Raw genomic sequence first — 16,573 nt, 5'->3', positions numbered from 1 at the left:
AAAAATATTTCTACAGCTTGTTGAACAAGAAGTTGAAGGTCATTGTAATTCAGAATGCAAGACTTTGGAGCGCGCATGCCAGGAGGTGAGGGGAATGATTTCCGCTTTCTGACCCTATCTACTCTGTCATCATGCATAAACTTGGCATGCCTAAATTCATTTAGATCAGAAGGAAATGTGCACAAACTTGGTGCCTTGATGAACACGAGCATATTAAAAGTTATGTTGATAAACCGTCAGCTGAATATTTCATTAATTATCTTATTCTCTTCGAGGCAAATGCCTGTAAATTATTTTTTTGGAAACTGTTTGATTGTAGACAAGAACATAATATGCTGATTTCTTCTGCTGAATACAATCTATTCTTCCTGGACTACTCTCTATTTGTCACCATACGTTCTCGCATACGCCCCTATGTAGACACCCCAGATCAAATGACTTAAGTCCCGTCATTGGACTATCCCGGGAATAGGCCCACTTAGGCTCCTAAATATATGATTGGGTATTTATGTGTTATGACAACGTCAAGGTTCCTAAATATATAATTAGTCTTGCGTTTTTTGCCCACATTATTTGATTACTACTCTTGTGGCTGACTTGTGGGAGGTTTTAGGTAATGGGTTACTCAGACACCGATATTGCCGAGTTCATTTACACGTCAAAGCCTTCACAAGATTCTCTGGTGAAATTTCTCTGCTACAAAACGAGCTCCTCTTGCTCTAAAAAACCCCCTCCTCTTCCAAAGGTAAAATTCAACCTTTTCCTATGTACAATTTCGTATTTATACATTTCTAGTGAGTATTAACATATTCACATCTTCTTCAAATTGCAGGACAGGGCCCCGGGGGAGCCCTTCGTTCCCAAGCCCTCAAAAGAGTTGGAAATGGAAAAGATTCTCCGGTCAATGGAGGTAATTACAGCCACAGCACATTATAAAAAAAGAAAAAACGATTACTGCTCTCGAATATTTTTGTCTTAGGCTTCTTTTTTCCCAGGGCATGCCAGGGGCTCCCAGCATGAAAATGTATTCCAGAGAGGACCTGGTGAACAACAACTTCAAAGTTGATGGCGACGACGACGAAGGAGATGATGATGATGATAATGATGACTTCCCTTCAAAATTGGTACATAATCCTTGCCTATTTCCCTCAGTTGGGAAAAGGGAACTTATTTGATCATGATGCAGGGGAAGGTACTCAGGGAGAAAGAGACTGGCCAACTTGGCCTGAAGCAGAGGGCCCTCCGAGAGGTTAAACGGGCCCAAGAGTCCATTAGGGCCCACGGAGAGAAGACGGCCCACTTGCTTCGGAAATGGTGGCGAAAGGGGGCGGCCACTTCGCCAAAGGATAAGAAGAAGCTCGAGCTCTGACCCCATTGACAGTGGTTTTTTGACCTTTTTAAAATGTTTACTCTTAATTACCAAGCTTGATTTGCTCGGACAACAACCCAGCGCAGGCATAGATCGCAGCGCTTTGCGGGTGCTCCGGGTCTCTGGCTTTGAACTCGTTGACTTCGCCGTTGACCTCGATGGAACTGCAGCCAGGGGTCTTCTCCAGCCTGCGTTGACCCATCAGCCGTCGGACTTCCCCGCTCTCGGCCCACCGGTTGGCCTCCATGTGCATGCCCGCCATTGACACATATGTGGCACAATCCTGATCATCCAAGGCCAGCATCTCCGCTGCCGCCCGCCGTCCGATCTCCTCGTCCCCATGGACCCTGCAGGCAAAGAACAAGGCGGCCCAAATGACCGCATCCGCTGCCATGGGCATGGTCTGGATCAGAAGCTCAGCCTCCTCCAGCCGCCCAGCCCGGCCCAGTAAGTCCACCATGCAGGAATAGTGCTTCAGCCCGGGGCCGAGTCGGTACCGGCGGCGCATCAGATCGAAGAACCGGCGGCCGTGGTCCACCAGGCCTGTGTGGGCGCATGCCGAGAGCAGCCCGAGGAAGGTGACCTCGTCCGGGGGCGGCCCAGATTTGACCATCTCGTCGAAGAGGTCCACTGCCTCACAGCCAAGTCCGTGGGCCGCCAGGCCGTTGACCATGGCGGTCCAGGTCAACACGTTCCTCTCAGGCATCCGGTGGAACACGGACCGGGCCCGGTCGATGCTCCCGCACTTGGCGTGCATGTCCACGAGGGCGGTCCCGAGCGGCGCGCTGAGCCGGAAGCCCCGGCGCAGCGCGAACCGCTCGGCCCAGAGCCCGGCCTCGAGCGCGCCGAGCTGCGCGCAGGCGGAGAAGACGTTGACCATGGTGACCTCATCAGGGTCAACCTTGGACCGCTGCATCTCCCGGAAGAAGGTCAGCGCGTTTCTGGGCCGGCCCATTTGGGCCCACCCCCCGATCATGACGTTCCAGGCCACCGAGTCCCGGGCCGGCATCTCCCAGAAGAGGCCCACGGCGCGGGCCGGGGAGCCGAGCCGGAGGTGGCCGCCAATCAGGGACGTCCACGTCACCACGGTCCGTGGTGACGTGGCGAAGACGCGCTCGGCGTCGGGCAGGCTGCCGCACTTGACGTACATGTCGAGGAGCGCGTTGGAGAGGCGCGGGGGGGGGTGGGGGGCGAGGGTCAGGCGGTGGAGCCGGCGGGCCAGGCGGAGGTCCGCGAGCTGGGCGCAGCAGCGGACCGCGGCTAGGAGGGCGACCGGGTCGGGGGGGCGCGGCGTGGCTCGGAAGAGGGTCAGGCCTTGGCGGGGCAGGCCGGCCCGGGCGAGGCCGGAGAGGAGGGAGTTCCAGGAGACGGCGTCTCGGCGGGGCATTTGGTCGAACAGGCGGCGGGCAGCGGCGGGGAGGCCGCAGCGGCAGAGCAGGTGGAGAGCGGCGTTGGCGACGAAGAGGTCGTGGAGGGCGCCGAGGCGGGCGGCGTGGGCGAGGAGTTGGGCGCCGGGGAGGGGGGCCTGGGCTCGAGCGCAGGCCTTGAGGAGGCTGGGGAAGGTGCGGGGGTCGGGCCGGGGTCCGGCCGGGTGGAGCAGGCGTTGGTAGAGGCGGAGGGCTTCTGGGAGGGGCCCCAGCTCGGCCCGGGCTCGGATGGGCGCGTTCCAGGGGCTCTGCTGGTCCGGGACGAGGCCGTTGAGGAGAAGCTGGGCTTGGAGTTGGTGGGTCTGCCTCAGGGTGGCGCATCTCTCCACCAGGCCGAGGAGGTGGTGCGGGTGGGAGGAGCCGGTCGCCCATGGCATGGGGATTGCTGGTCTGGGGAGATAACTTGTTATGCCTCCTGGGTTTTTATTGGCTCCTGAGAGTAGAGTACTAGTGTAGTTTTTTGACCTGTTAAACTATACCGTGTTTAACAACTGGTCTTCTCTTACATGTGTGCCATAGTATAACCATGTTTCTCCTCTCTTCTCAGGCTCGTGGGTTTTTATTGGCTCGTGAGAGTGGAGTACTAGTGCAGTTTTTAGACCTGTTAAACTATACTGTGTTTAACAACTGGTCTTCTCTTTACATGTGTGCCATATTATAACCATGTTTCTCCTCTCTTCTCTGGCTCATGGGTCTTTATTGGCTCATGAGAGTAGAGTACTAGTTTTGTTTTTTTACCTGTTTGTTTGTACTTTGTTTTCATGGAAAAGTTTGAGCTGTTTTTAACAATTGGTCTTCTCTTCGTGTAGTTTCTCTTTTCTTTTCTGAATTATGATTTTAGTTCAGTGAAAGTTTCTAAGAGTCTAGAGTTATGTCTGATGGCTTTGAGAGGTTTATTCTGGTAGATGTGACCTTTGGAATGATATTTTGGTGGATTTTTCTTGCCCTATAGTATATCTTTTTGAGATAATTTGATGTATTTTAATAGCTCAGCCTGGCTAAATTCCAAAATGGTTTTGAAAATAAATTTAAACTCGCATCAATCTCTATATTGTTGAGAAATTCACTGCTGTAAAAAAGGGTAAACTTGACTGAGTAGTGTGTTTAGTAATTTTATACAATCATAATTCTGTTTGATCTGAAAATAATTAACATGGTGAAAGTGTTGGTAAAATTGAGGAGTCCAGATTCACTTTATCAACTAAACTGAGTCAATGGTGAAAGGAGGATACATACAACAATATAAATATTTAGAGAAAATATTATTATTTGAATAAAGACGACTTATGGCTCCCCCTCTTTTTAGTAATGATGGTACATCATATCATGTAGAAGAGGTCTTCGACTGATGAGCTCAGCATCATATTTATTTCAGGAGATTAGTGAAAAGGATTGCCCAAGCATTGTGATTATTTTAAAAAGGATTTGTCTAAAAAGAGCTATGTAAGAGTCATATGATATATTTACACATAAAAATATGCATTATAGGAAATTTGAGGGGCTGAGTAAAATGGATCAAAATAGAGGCAAAAGATATATATTTGAATAAAGATAAAAATGGAAAAGAGTGAATACAAATTATAATTATGTATAAATATAGTTTTAGAGAAACTTCATCATGAGGGGGAAAATAAAACTTCTTAACATCCATCAAAAAAAAATTTGTCCGCAAGGAGCATTCAGTTCAGCAATGTGACATTGAGTGTCTATAAGAAGACTGGGGTAATAGTGGGTGAGACTGAGTGGGATAACCTAATTATATCCAAATGAATAATAATGTATCTAGAAATGTGGGTCAGCATTAGAGGTGGTTGAACTTGACAATTTTTTGACCCGAGCTTCCTATACCACTTCTTTAGTAACTTTTATCAGACATCTCCTACCCATGATGATCTAAAATACAATCATCTTCGTATATGCTTTATCTGAAGTAAGTGATGGCGCACACCATCGAGGATCGTCAACGATGCCGTTCACGCCACCCGCCACCATCATTGAAGACCGGGTGAAAGAAATGCTCAATTATCATTTTTGGTTTTCATCGTCCCTTGTCATGTTTTGTGTTTTGTTCGTGTTCATCGCCCCATTTTTGTCGCTTCGCGATGTGTCTCTACACCCGTCGTTGTTGTCACAGGGAGGGATCCTTAGCCAATTTGGAACCCCTCCCTTGTGCCCTTTTATTTCTTTCATTTTCTTTATTTTAATTTCCCTTCTACTTTGTAACGAAGGGGCCCAATTTATAAGGACCCCCTTAATGGACCTCGTCTCCCCTTTTTGTTGATCCATTTAGGGGGCCCAAACCTCTCCCCTATATAAAGGAAGAGGGGGGCCACTAAAAAAATCAGTCCAGGAAGAAGGAAAAATTGTTTGAAGTCTATCTTGGTCTCACCTTTAGAAAATACAAAACAAAGGGAGAAAAGGAAGAAAAAAAGAAAGAGAAAGAGGAGAGAGAATGGGCGGAACGGAACGGGGTTGTGTTCACGCCCATTCCGTCCCGCCCGCGTGCCCGTTCTAGGGCTCTGTTCGGAGACCTAGGCGGCTGTCGCGGCGGGTGCGCCATTGCCCAAGCGGGCGCCGCCCCCAGCTGCGGACGCCGCCGCGACCAGCGGGCGCTGCCCCCAGCCGTAGGCACCACCGCAAGCCACAGGCACTACCGCCAGAGGCGGATGTCGCGCCAGCAGCGGGAGACGCCGCGACTAGCGGGTGCCGCCCAGCAGCGCCGCCAGAGGCGGGCGCCGCCAGCAGCGGGCGCCGCCAAGACCAGCGGCGCCGCCCCAGCCTCGGCGTCGCCGCCAGCAGCGCGCCCCCAACAGCGGGCGCCGCCGCAGCCACCGGATCGACCGCAATCGCCGGAGCGGCCGCAGCCACCCGAGCTGACCACCGATGTCGGACGTCGCCACAGCTGCAGGGCGTCTGCAACCGTTTACGCCGGATGCCGCCATCGGGCATGCAATTGCCCCTCCGCCGCCACCTCACTGGGCGCCGCCACCGGACACCTCCACCGCGCCCTGCGTCCTGCCGATCGTCGCCGACCCGCGACACCTCGACGAACGATGCCCCGGGGTGCCCTTCCTCATCTCCCCAAAGAGATCGTTGCCCCGAGCGCAAGACGTCCTCAACGACTCTTTCACCGACCTTTACGAAGGGCTCCAGTGCTACTTTGCCTATCGAGCCGCCGTGATCTCTCCGGCAACTCTCCGCCCCACCCGCTCCCAATCGTTGCTAACCGTCAACAACACTGCACTACGAGCTACCACCGACAAGGTACGCCGTCATCTCCCGTCGCTCGTTTATTTACCTCTTGCAGTATATCCCGTCTTGACTCCACCGCGCTCAGGCTAGGTAGGTGAGAGAGGACGAATTGAGAGAACTACGATCAACTGAGTGTCTTACCAGTATGGACGAGTATGTCCATTACGTGCGAGCCCTACGGATAGATTCCGTTCGGCCGTAGACACCTTCGTCACTCCGACGACGTTCAAGAGGCCACCGTCGCTGCACCCGGCGACTCCCTCCAAGCTTGGAGCTCGGCGCCTCCCTTGAGTCGGAGCCTGCACGTACAACATGTAGGGCATTCAACGCATCGTAGTTACGTCGACCCATTAGGGTTTTGATCCGTCGGACGACGACACTGCTGTAGTCCGATACCATCATCCCTTATTGGCACCAAACCATCATATTCGGTGTCGACCGGACGACGTCCCGGCGACGTTCGACATCAGTAAGCATCATTCTCAAATGACATCAGTAAGCATCACTCAGTTCATTAACTATATACATAATTAGATTTGATGTAGGGCATTATCAGATGAGATTGTACCTGCATCTCATGAAACAGAAATTGAGTTTCTTGGTGAGAATAAGGGTATTTCAGGTTTATATCGAATCCCTTAGTTAAGAATTCTGACCCGAAATTAAATTTTAAAAGTCATAAATTTCTGTAGGGTGAACCTCAGTCGACCATAGGGATATTTGACAAATTACATCCATTTTTTAGGCAATTTTGTATATGAGAAGATGGGGAAATATGTTAGGAGTGGTCTGAAAGAGAAAATCAAAACTAAAGTCTGTGACCAAATTTCTTTCGATCACAAAATTCTGAAAGGTCCAAACTGAAAAGATACACATATTAGAGTATAAATATCTTAATATAATATGTTTGAATCTAAATTATGATATGAAAGTGATGATAAGTGAGTACAGAAACCAAAAAGGACCTAGTTTCCAATGAAAAACTATTTGATAGACATTGTGATGGGAAACATCCATCTGGGATCGCCACCACGTCATTGAAGCCGTCCTCATCGTCACCGACAACCCGCCAGCTCATGCACTGCACGACCGGCACGCCAAAGCATACGTGAAGACGCCCAGGTTTAAATACCCTGAGTAGAGCATGTCCGCGCTTGTTCGTGTCTTAAATTTCCATTTTCATTCGCCTAATTCTTGTTTCGTGTTTGTCACGACAAGTTCACCGTACTAACACATCCATATTGTCTCGTTTTATCCATCATTTTATTTCGAATCATTTTAAGTTTCTTCCCTATTTTTTTTCATTTTAAGTGTTGTAAAAGGAGTCCCTTATTGGGCCCCTTATGTGAATTTTGTAATGGGCCCATCATGGCCCTATATAGGGCCGCGATGGGGCACGTTCTACTCAGATCTGGTTTATTTTGTGGCAGTTATTTTATGAGAACCAGGTCTCATCAAGAGAAGGAAGAAGAGGAAGAGAGGAGAGACGAAGAAGGGGGGGAGAGGGGGCTCTCATCAGATCCGTGACGTGTCGCCCCTTTCTTTCTTCCCTCTGTTCCAGTGCCTAAGCTCGATCTCGTGCCGGTCTGAACCCTGCTCGTGCGGTGTCCCGCCCCGCAAGACCAACCGCCGCATACGTTCTCACACGACACCTAGTCGTCGACTACTGCATCGACCGCATTGGTCACCGTGAGTTGCGTTGCACTTTGAGTGTGCTCAAAGACTTACCCGTCGGTGGAATTGCACGTGATCGCCTTTGCACAACCATCCACGGTGAAAATTTGCTCTATCGGTGGAATTGCACACGGAATTCCTTGCGCAACCACCCACAATAAAGGCTTGCTCGTCGAGGGAATCACATACGGACATCCTTGCACAACCATTCACGGTGGAAATTCGCCCGTCGATAGAATCGTGCGGACATTCTTGCACAAGCATCAACGGCATGCGGCTGTTGACAAGAACCTTCTCTCTCCAAGCACGATCACGAGTTGCATCTGACGTTCCAGGTGTTTAGTGAACCCCCTGTATTGAACGTCGTATTCATGTTCTGCTGATCACGATAAGGGAAGTTGACGGTGCACCACTCAAACGCAACCTTCTTTGTTCGCGTGTCAAGCGCGTTGACTACGCCACAGACATCGTGCGACAGGCCAGTGCAACCCGAACATCGTTGTTTGTCTTATTGTGGGTCTCTTGAAGATTTAGGTGGCTTTCGCTCAGTCTCCTTGACTACATAGCCGAGCGTGGTGCCTTGTCTCCCCGACCGTGTTGCGTAGGGTGTGTATACGCTTCTTGTCCCGCCTTGAAACTGACGCTGCTGCACTGTTGTTTGCTCTACGCCCGCGTTGCTCTCGATGAGAACGCCCTCGCCTGTACAACTTGCCATCGTTCACGATCGCCACACCGAATTCGGCCAACTGCTTTGGCTGTTTCGTTGTCGTACAAATATACTCTCTCTTCCTCTCCTCTGCTCTCCAACAATTGCTCCAGCGCTGCAAATTCCCGTCGCCTGTCAAGCCCCACAGTGCCATCTCCAGCACGCCCCGCCTATCTGCCTGCATTGCCCCGTGCACCGATGAAGACATCGACGATGAACGCCGCCATCGACTAGGTATGTCATTCTCCTTGCTCATCAGTTATATATGTCTTACAATATATTTTCAACTTCACTTCACTGTGCTCGGATTAGTTTAGGTGAGAGAATATATCGAGAAAACTATGTCACGAGTGAATTCTTTGGTACGGGTCGAGCATGTCCGTTATGTGTGAGCGCCACTGGAATTATTCCGTTCGACGTTGTAGTCACCGTCGTCGCTCCGACGAGGGTTAGAAGGTCACCATCACCGTCATCAGTCGCCCACCTAGGAGCTCAGAGCTCGGCGAGTCCCCACGAGTCGGGGCCTGCACATACATCCACCCAGGATTCATCATATCACGTAGTTACATCTCCTAGTGACTTACCTGACAGACGACGCACTCGACAATGTGTGACATCATTTTGGTATCAGAGCATAGTCTCAATACCCGACCGGATGACGTCTCCAACGACGTCCTACATCATTTTGGTATCAGAGCATAGTCTCAATACCTGATCGGACAACGTCTCTAACGACGTCCTGCATCACATTAGATCTTGACCTCCAAATGATTAGTCTACGTGTCAGGGTATTTGATTCAATATCAATTACACCCCTCCTTAGAACACCAATTACTACAAAATTTCATTAAAAAATGCATGTATCTCAGCTTTCCAATAAATAGAAACTCACAATCTTATTCTGCACAGATATTGCACTGATACCATGATAAGTGTGTCTATAATTCTGGGCATTTAAATGTTGAATTTATCATGTTATTCACTAGATTATCCTAGTATTTATTATTCACCATAAACATGACTTATGAACATTTGGGCATTTTTAAGTGAACTTACTTGACTTCCATATCAAGAAAAACTATTACTGATAAATATTTTCAAATCCCACGCATACAAAAATTTAAAGAAATTAAATTTTATGACGATAAATGAGCTAGAGCATCCCAATGGATTTGGATACTAAGACAAATTGGCGCAACTTTGGAACTTGGCTTCAAAGGAGTAGTTAGAGAGACGTGGTCCACATCCTAGATCTCTAAACAATTCCACCTAACTTCTCTTTTAATCAGAACAAAAATTTACAAATGTAAGAGTTTGAGAGATTCAAACTCAACCAATGGGAAAGAGGAAGGAATGGAAAGGAGAGGAAAATAGGTAAAAACAGAAAGGCATTTTAGGTGATGCCCTATCTATCACTACTTTTCTTGATGTGTTCTTGAAAAGTTATCTAGGATCCTTGTTGTTCAACCTCGTTTAAGTAAGTGTTTTGAATTGTTCTTCTGTTTATCATCCTTTTCTTACATAGCCTAAAAAATATCAATTCTAATTTTTAGAATATAAGTATTATCATTTATATAAGTATTATCATTTATACTCATTTTTTATTTAAATTTAATTATATCCAAAATTAAAAAATCCAAATGCAGATATCTCATTTAGGATAAATTTGGGGAAAATCCAATTCTAACTTTGAAAATTAAATAAATTTAGGATAAATTTTTTAAAATATTTAAATCATTTTCTTACATTTCTGCTTGAATATAAGTCCAAAAATCCTTAAAATATATTGTTGACTTGTGAGCTTATTATTTTCATTTCAAGGCTTAGAAAATTTCTGAAATTCAATTATGATTTCCATACTATATTATTATGTAACATTAAGTGGAAAATTATTATAAATATTGTGTCTTAAGTCTAAATTTAAGATTTGTATAAACCCCAAAATTTGGACTTACACAATATATTATTAAATTAAAGTATATATTGGGGTGATTAAAAGAGGAGAATAATAAGTTTTTTTTATCAAGAAATAATGCTTGACATAGGATCTTGGTTGGACAGCCAGGGTTGGTAGTGTTTCTATCATTTCACATCATGGTGGCCCATGAATGCTGGACACATACCCCATGTCATCTCAATCTGGGTGAGTTGGCCCCTGATGAGTAGACCCAGATGATTCCTACATGTTTGGCTCAGCCTAGATTCACAACCCGTTACATCACTACGTGCTTGCAATCCCAAAGCATGCTTTGCTCTAGTAGCCCAGTACTCCACTATCCAAGGGCCCCGTATCCCCTGTCCAGTGGCATGCTCTGTGCCTGCGTCTGTGACCTGATAGCTTGATTTGTTTAAACCATTTCTACTGTCCTACTGGCCCACTTCTTTTGACCTGCTATCCCACTTTGAGACCTGGTACACATACCCGATAAAGCCCTATGACTCTTAAGTAGTAAAAAATGGAATCATATTGTATTTGTTTATTATATCACTGAGTGAACTTATTGGACTTTATTTGCCAAACAGACTGGCAAGAGTGCGTCAAATGAGTAGTAGAGTAGTCTAAGGTGGATTGGAAAATAGAAAAATAGAACAGAGTTAATTCGTATTTAAGTTAGATTGTGAAGAACATGGCATCTGATCATGATGTTGATAAATCTAAAATTAAGGGTCTATGTCATTCTTCGAATTTATAATGATTTCCTCTTGACACTCTGTAGGGAGGCACAAATTCAACTTTGGAATTTCTTTTATCTTGTACATTTGGGATGATCAAAGAAAAAATTGCATAATGTAAATATATATTACATAAAACTTTCATAAATTTTGTAGGGTTTATGTTTGAGTGATAAGATAAGAAAATGATAAATAATAATTTAATAATTTATCCTAAATTTATTTAATATTGGAAAAATGATAAAATACATTTCGTTTTTATAATTTTAATGGAATTATTTTTTATAAATGATATTTTTAGATATTTTTGTAGAATCTGTTTAATGGTAAAACAATAAGGAATGATCAACATGAGTTTTGAACATGACATTAATAAAATTTTACATATAGAAACCAGAGATACTGTGGATGGGAATGATGGTGAAACTTAATATCTATGTTCCTTAAGTGTCTATGATCATGTATTGATCCCCAAATGCATCTTCCTTTGATTCATATATTTTTATGATCACACATTTTTCTCTATGACAAAAGGATAAACACTTTAAAAACTTACTTCAACCAGGTTGAACTACCAAAAATCTTACAAAGCCTTTCCCTGATGGGTATCCACTGCTGGAGCACGTCCAAAATGAGGTAAAGAGAGAGGGAGGATGATAATATGTATTAGTAAGGCATGGTGTGAAATGTCCTGCTAGTTTCTCCCTATTTCTCTCCTTGTTATTCCTTCCTTTTTTTCATTGGCTGAATTTGAATTTTTGAATCTCCTTAATTTGAACTTTGTGCTCCTTATTAAACTGTAAGTTAGAGAAAATTTATGATGGATCCAGAATGTGTCCCGTCATTTTCTCCTTTAGAGCCTGAAACTGAAATCTTTCTAATGTAGCCCAATCCGCCAAACAAAGAGCTCTAATAATCACATGGATCTTCCCAGCCCATTGTGCATCATCCCATTTAATTCCTGTAATTTTTTGCATGCATGATACTTGAAAGAATTCATCTGTAAGAAAACTGTTTGACATAGAACTCAATCAGGGTTAGGTAAACATGTTTATATGAAATTCAAGACATTTCAAATAATCTAGTTCAAATTTTGATAAATTACACATTTATATGCTTAAAATCATATTAAATGTGTGAAATCATTAGGTCATTTATCATATTATCAGTAGCCTTGTCACCCCATGAGCTCAAAGCAATGGAAATGAATACCATCCATTTTTTATTTGATATCTGATTTTATTCATTGATAGGTATCTGATGCCTGTCTTCCTCACCCAATTATAGTTTCATATGTATCATATTTTGTGAGAATTCTACGACAAGTGAGGGCTTCTTCTTGTACTCATTGGAAAGGGAGATCCAAGAAATATAACGATGAAAATATGAGCATTTATTGTAGATGAAGGCCTATTTTGTTTAGATTTAAATGAATGAACGGAAAAATCAAGCACAAGTTCTATCAAAGTAGAGAAAATAGGTTATTTTGTGTTTATCATTTGGTTTAAGATTTATTGTGAACCATAAAATAGCATAAAATTATATTATACGAGTAATAAATCTTTTAAAAAACCTATCTTTTTGGTTATTGGTATTATGACATGCAGTGGACTAGAATACCTGTTATCACCCCGTTTATGCTGATGTTGAGTTTTATTCTCTAGTTTGCTTTTACAGACAAATGTATACCTCCACAATCCTATGCATATGTTAAAATTTGATCAAACATTAAACAGTATTAATTAACATAAGAATGTTTAATCTATATGAAAATATTTTTTGGATATTTTAATATTTTCAATTATATTTATGTTTCTTTTTTAAAAGAAGATTTGAGGGCATTTCAGTAAAATGCCTTACTATGTGTTTTGATTAATTTTCAAAGTAATGCATGCCTTAATAGGGTTTTGTGATCAAACACAATAGATCCTTTAATCAACTAGTTGGCTGGTCGGAAGTGAAGACCAAGTAGCATCCTTAGTAACATTAAAAGGCTACTTAGTTTGACTATATGGTGAACAAATCAAATCAATGATTTTTGGAATGGAATTTTCTATGAGATCAAGATGAACATATTCTCTATCATTTTCCAAAAACTTGTGTAGATTTGACCCCATTTGATTTGTTTAATGACTTTGTTAAATTACTTATTACTACCTTCGGACATTAAAGGCTGAATTTATTGATGATTAGTCCTCTTAATTTATTGATGATTGCATACAGGAAGATATTACTATCAAATTGTGATATCTTGATTAAATAATGTGTTAAACATAACTAAAAATTACACTTTTAAACAATGCTGAGCTCATCGGCCTAACGGCTAGTTTTTACTCTTACAACTTGAAATAGTAAATATGAAAAATTGAAATTAAGAGGACTAATCTTTCATATTTCCCAATTATAATCAATAAGCACGACTGTTCGAATCTTGATACATTATGAGTATGCCCTTTTGGATTTCTAACTCCATGTAGACAGATTGAGCCCTAACTTCAAACTTCCCTTCTGCTTGGTCTCTTAAAATCATACTCCAAAAGCTAGAGAGATATTTCGCTCCGTAAACCAATTTTAAGTCATTTTTTAAGTATTTCTTCAACAGGATATTTGTTGCTAACATCAATCCAACATCAAAGAATTTGGAATCATGGTTTTATGTGTAGGGTGATTCAAGATTCAAAGGAAAGAAAGCTGGCATCTAAATTTTGCACATTCCTCGCATGTGTGATAAGCTATATATTTAATATAAGTTTTAGATTGATTTTGAGAGTTTTTTCAACATATAATTATCTTTAAATATTGGTAAAAATCCATAAAATATGGAGCCACATATGTTGGTTTAGTGTTGAAAGAAATTCAGGGGTTTCAACTTAGATGTAGAGGAATCAGCCGGTTGACTAAGAAAATGGAGAGGTCAACATCTGAAGATTGATTAAATTTGATTTTGAATAATTTATGATATTAAATTTTCTTCCAATTGAGTTACAAAGCCATACGAGTTTTAATCATACCATTTGGGGCAGGATGAAGGACATATTTTAGTTTTAAGCACTAAAGGTAAAACACGAACCAATGAATTTCACCAAAGAAAAACATTGAGGATAAGAGGATTAGAGGAAAGAGGGACCACAAATAGGGAGATATTGCTGCAGGGAAGTCAGTATTACATTTACTAATTGTTATCTCTGAATTTTAAAATTTCTGATATGAAAGAATATTCATGTTGAAATACATGAAATTATGTCGTAATTTTAATACTACTGAAGGAGAAAGATTATACTTTTTTAGAAGAAATCCATACTGTTCAGAAATATTTTTATGGTTAGATCTTTGTGTTATGTCAAAATTACGTTTTGGGGGACCATCAGAAGAAGGCTTTGGGGGATAAAGTAGAGAAGGCTTCAGGGGTCAAGTTGAAGTAGGTTAAGCAGCCTTGCACTGTGGAAGACTTAGTGGTTAAGGACAATAAAGCTTCACCAAAATTTTCATTTTTTGGTATCCTTCTCATGCCCTATTTACAAGTGATTTTCTTGGGCGCATTCACACAAACACGTCTAGGGCACATCATCACCTCCGGATGGATATCCCAAAACAACATTGATGATCTCCTAAGTTGTCTTAAAAAAATAATAATGTTTCCTAATAGACTCTAAGTTAGGGTTACATTACGTTGTCGCAACTTTGAATTTAATCCATAAAATTTTAAATCTGTACTAATGAATAATGATGAGCAAGATAGTAATGATCAAGGGTCATCTATACAGGGAATGAATCTTAGGGAAATAACTCTCTAGATAGGGATACGCATCCATCCCTTTTTATTTTAAGAGGTAGTGGTAGGATGAAGGTAGACGTGAAGGAGTGACGATAAGATGAAATGAGAACTAATGATAAGGAGTATCTGATTTAGGGTTTCATAAAAGATAGGCGGGTGTGGAGGTGAGATAGAATAAAGATGATGGTATGAGATGTGGTGATGAAGGTAGTGGAAGTAGGAGTACAACTGAAAAGCAGGAAGATAGTGTTTTAGGTTTTCTATGAAAAATTTAGAGGGAACACATGATAAAATCATTAAGCATAGGTGACACAAGTGGTGGATGGTATATGACGATAAATAGTGATGGATGATGGATGATATACCTAAATGAATGTGTTGAAGAATGACCGATGTAAGACAAGAGACTAACCTTAGATCGTTATGTTCTGTTGGTATCAAGGCATCTTCTTGATGTAGATCATCCTCCCTACTTGTATGTTGATCCTCTCAAAGCACTCAAGACACCAAGAACACTATTGATAAACCTTCAAATATTCACTTTCTTTAAATATGCCTCTTTAGGAGGAAGTGAGCTTAAAGATATTTTTTTACAAAGATTGGGAGCTCAATTTATAGATCCAACTTTGGATGGATATAGGACATAAAGACAAAGCTAATTTCAGCTCAATTGGAGTTCTGGATCATCAGATATTAAGCTTGGAAGTTGCATGATTTTCAACTATTGATTTAATGTGAGCATTTCCCTCTCGTCGTCTCCGTCGCCATCATCACACTACATATAGGGTTTTGTACTCAAATCATGAAACTTAATGCAATGGTTGGCCCAGATTCGTCCTCATCATTCTCAATTAATGACTCTCCTAATGCCATGTATCCCATTCTGAAAAAGACCAAAATCAAGGATTAAATGTTTAATATTAACAAAGTCTTATGCATTTGACATGGCAGTGCGCCAGTGCATGCCACATCAATCAGATTCCTTTGAAAAACAATAAAAGGAGGACACATGCATGCGACATGTACACAACGAGCCAAGCATCCCTGTGACATGTTGGATGGCGCTTCATTTTGTATTCAAAAATTAATATTTTTAATCTTCACGCCTTGATCTCTGGATTGCATTTCTTGTGAAAAAAAAAGGTCCATTTTTTATTGGGACACGTCATCCTTGAGATTAAACAATTAAGAAGGGCATTCCGTTTGCAATAAATGTCATTACGGCATTGCTAATCCTGATGCCATAGCGGTTTATGTTAAATGATTGGCTGACACCAATCATTAATTAGGTTTAATGATTGGCATTTCCCAATCATTAACCATATGTTCTGGTCGATCGCTGTTCTACAAATCGAATGGCGACACATGGCATGGTGGGAATAAAGGCACAGATATTTCATAGAAATCCATATAATTTAAATATAAACCCAAAAATATAAATAAATATGTATTTAAACTTAGAAAAATCATATATTTACGAATATAATGTCTAAAAATTCATAAAAAATCATATGATGACCCAGAAAATCATTTTATTTTAGAATATGCTGTTAAAAATCCCTAAAAATACTTAAATGCACAAAATTCAAAACATCATTTTAAAAGTAAATCTAATCATTTGAGGATTGATAAAACACATATATAATTAATTTAATGCAAGAAAACATGTAAATATGATCACATTAACATATTAAAAT

General features: G+C 42.3%; 2 protein-coding genes across 2 annotated transcripts in view; one reads left to right on the top strand and one right to left on the bottom strand.

Moving 5' to 3' along the window:
• Positions 1–1,445, top strand: part of LOC144708504 (nucleophosmin) — a 3,059-nt gene extending 1,614 nt beyond the window's left edge. Inside the window, exons 5-9 of the mRNA XM_078581874.1 lie at positions 17–85; positions 614–745; positions 833–910; positions 996–1,124; positions 1,187–1,445. Of these exons, the coding sequence (XP_078438000.1) occupies positions 17–85; positions 614–745; positions 833–910; positions 996–1,124; positions 1,187–1,369 (591 nt within the window). The 3' untranslated portion in view covers positions 1,370–1,445. The remainder of the gene's footprint in view (positions 1–16; positions 86–613; positions 746–832; positions 911–995; positions 1,125–1,186) is intronic.
• Positions 1,413–3,546, bottom strand: LOC144708503 (pentatricopeptide repeat-containing protein At2g22410, mitochondrial-like). Its single transcript, XM_078581873.1, has one exon. It carries the CDS (start codon positions 3,171–3,173, stop codon positions 1,413–1,415), a length of 1,761 nt encoding a protein of 586 aa, XP_078437999.1. The 5' UTR covers positions 3,174–3,546.
• Positions 3,547–16,573: the final 13,027 nt, after the last annotated feature.

The sequence above is a fragment of the Wolffia australiana genome, chromosome 10 (assembly GCF_029677425.1).
Source record: "Wolffia australiana isolate 7733 chromosome 10, ASM2967742v1".
In the NCBI taxonomy this organism is placed as follows: Eukaryota; Viridiplantae; Streptophyta; class Magnoliopsida; order Alismatales; family Araceae; genus Wolffia; species Wolffia australiana.
The sequence above is the reverse complement of the archived record's forward strand: the minus strand, read 5'-3'. Positions and strand labels throughout refer to the sequence as shown.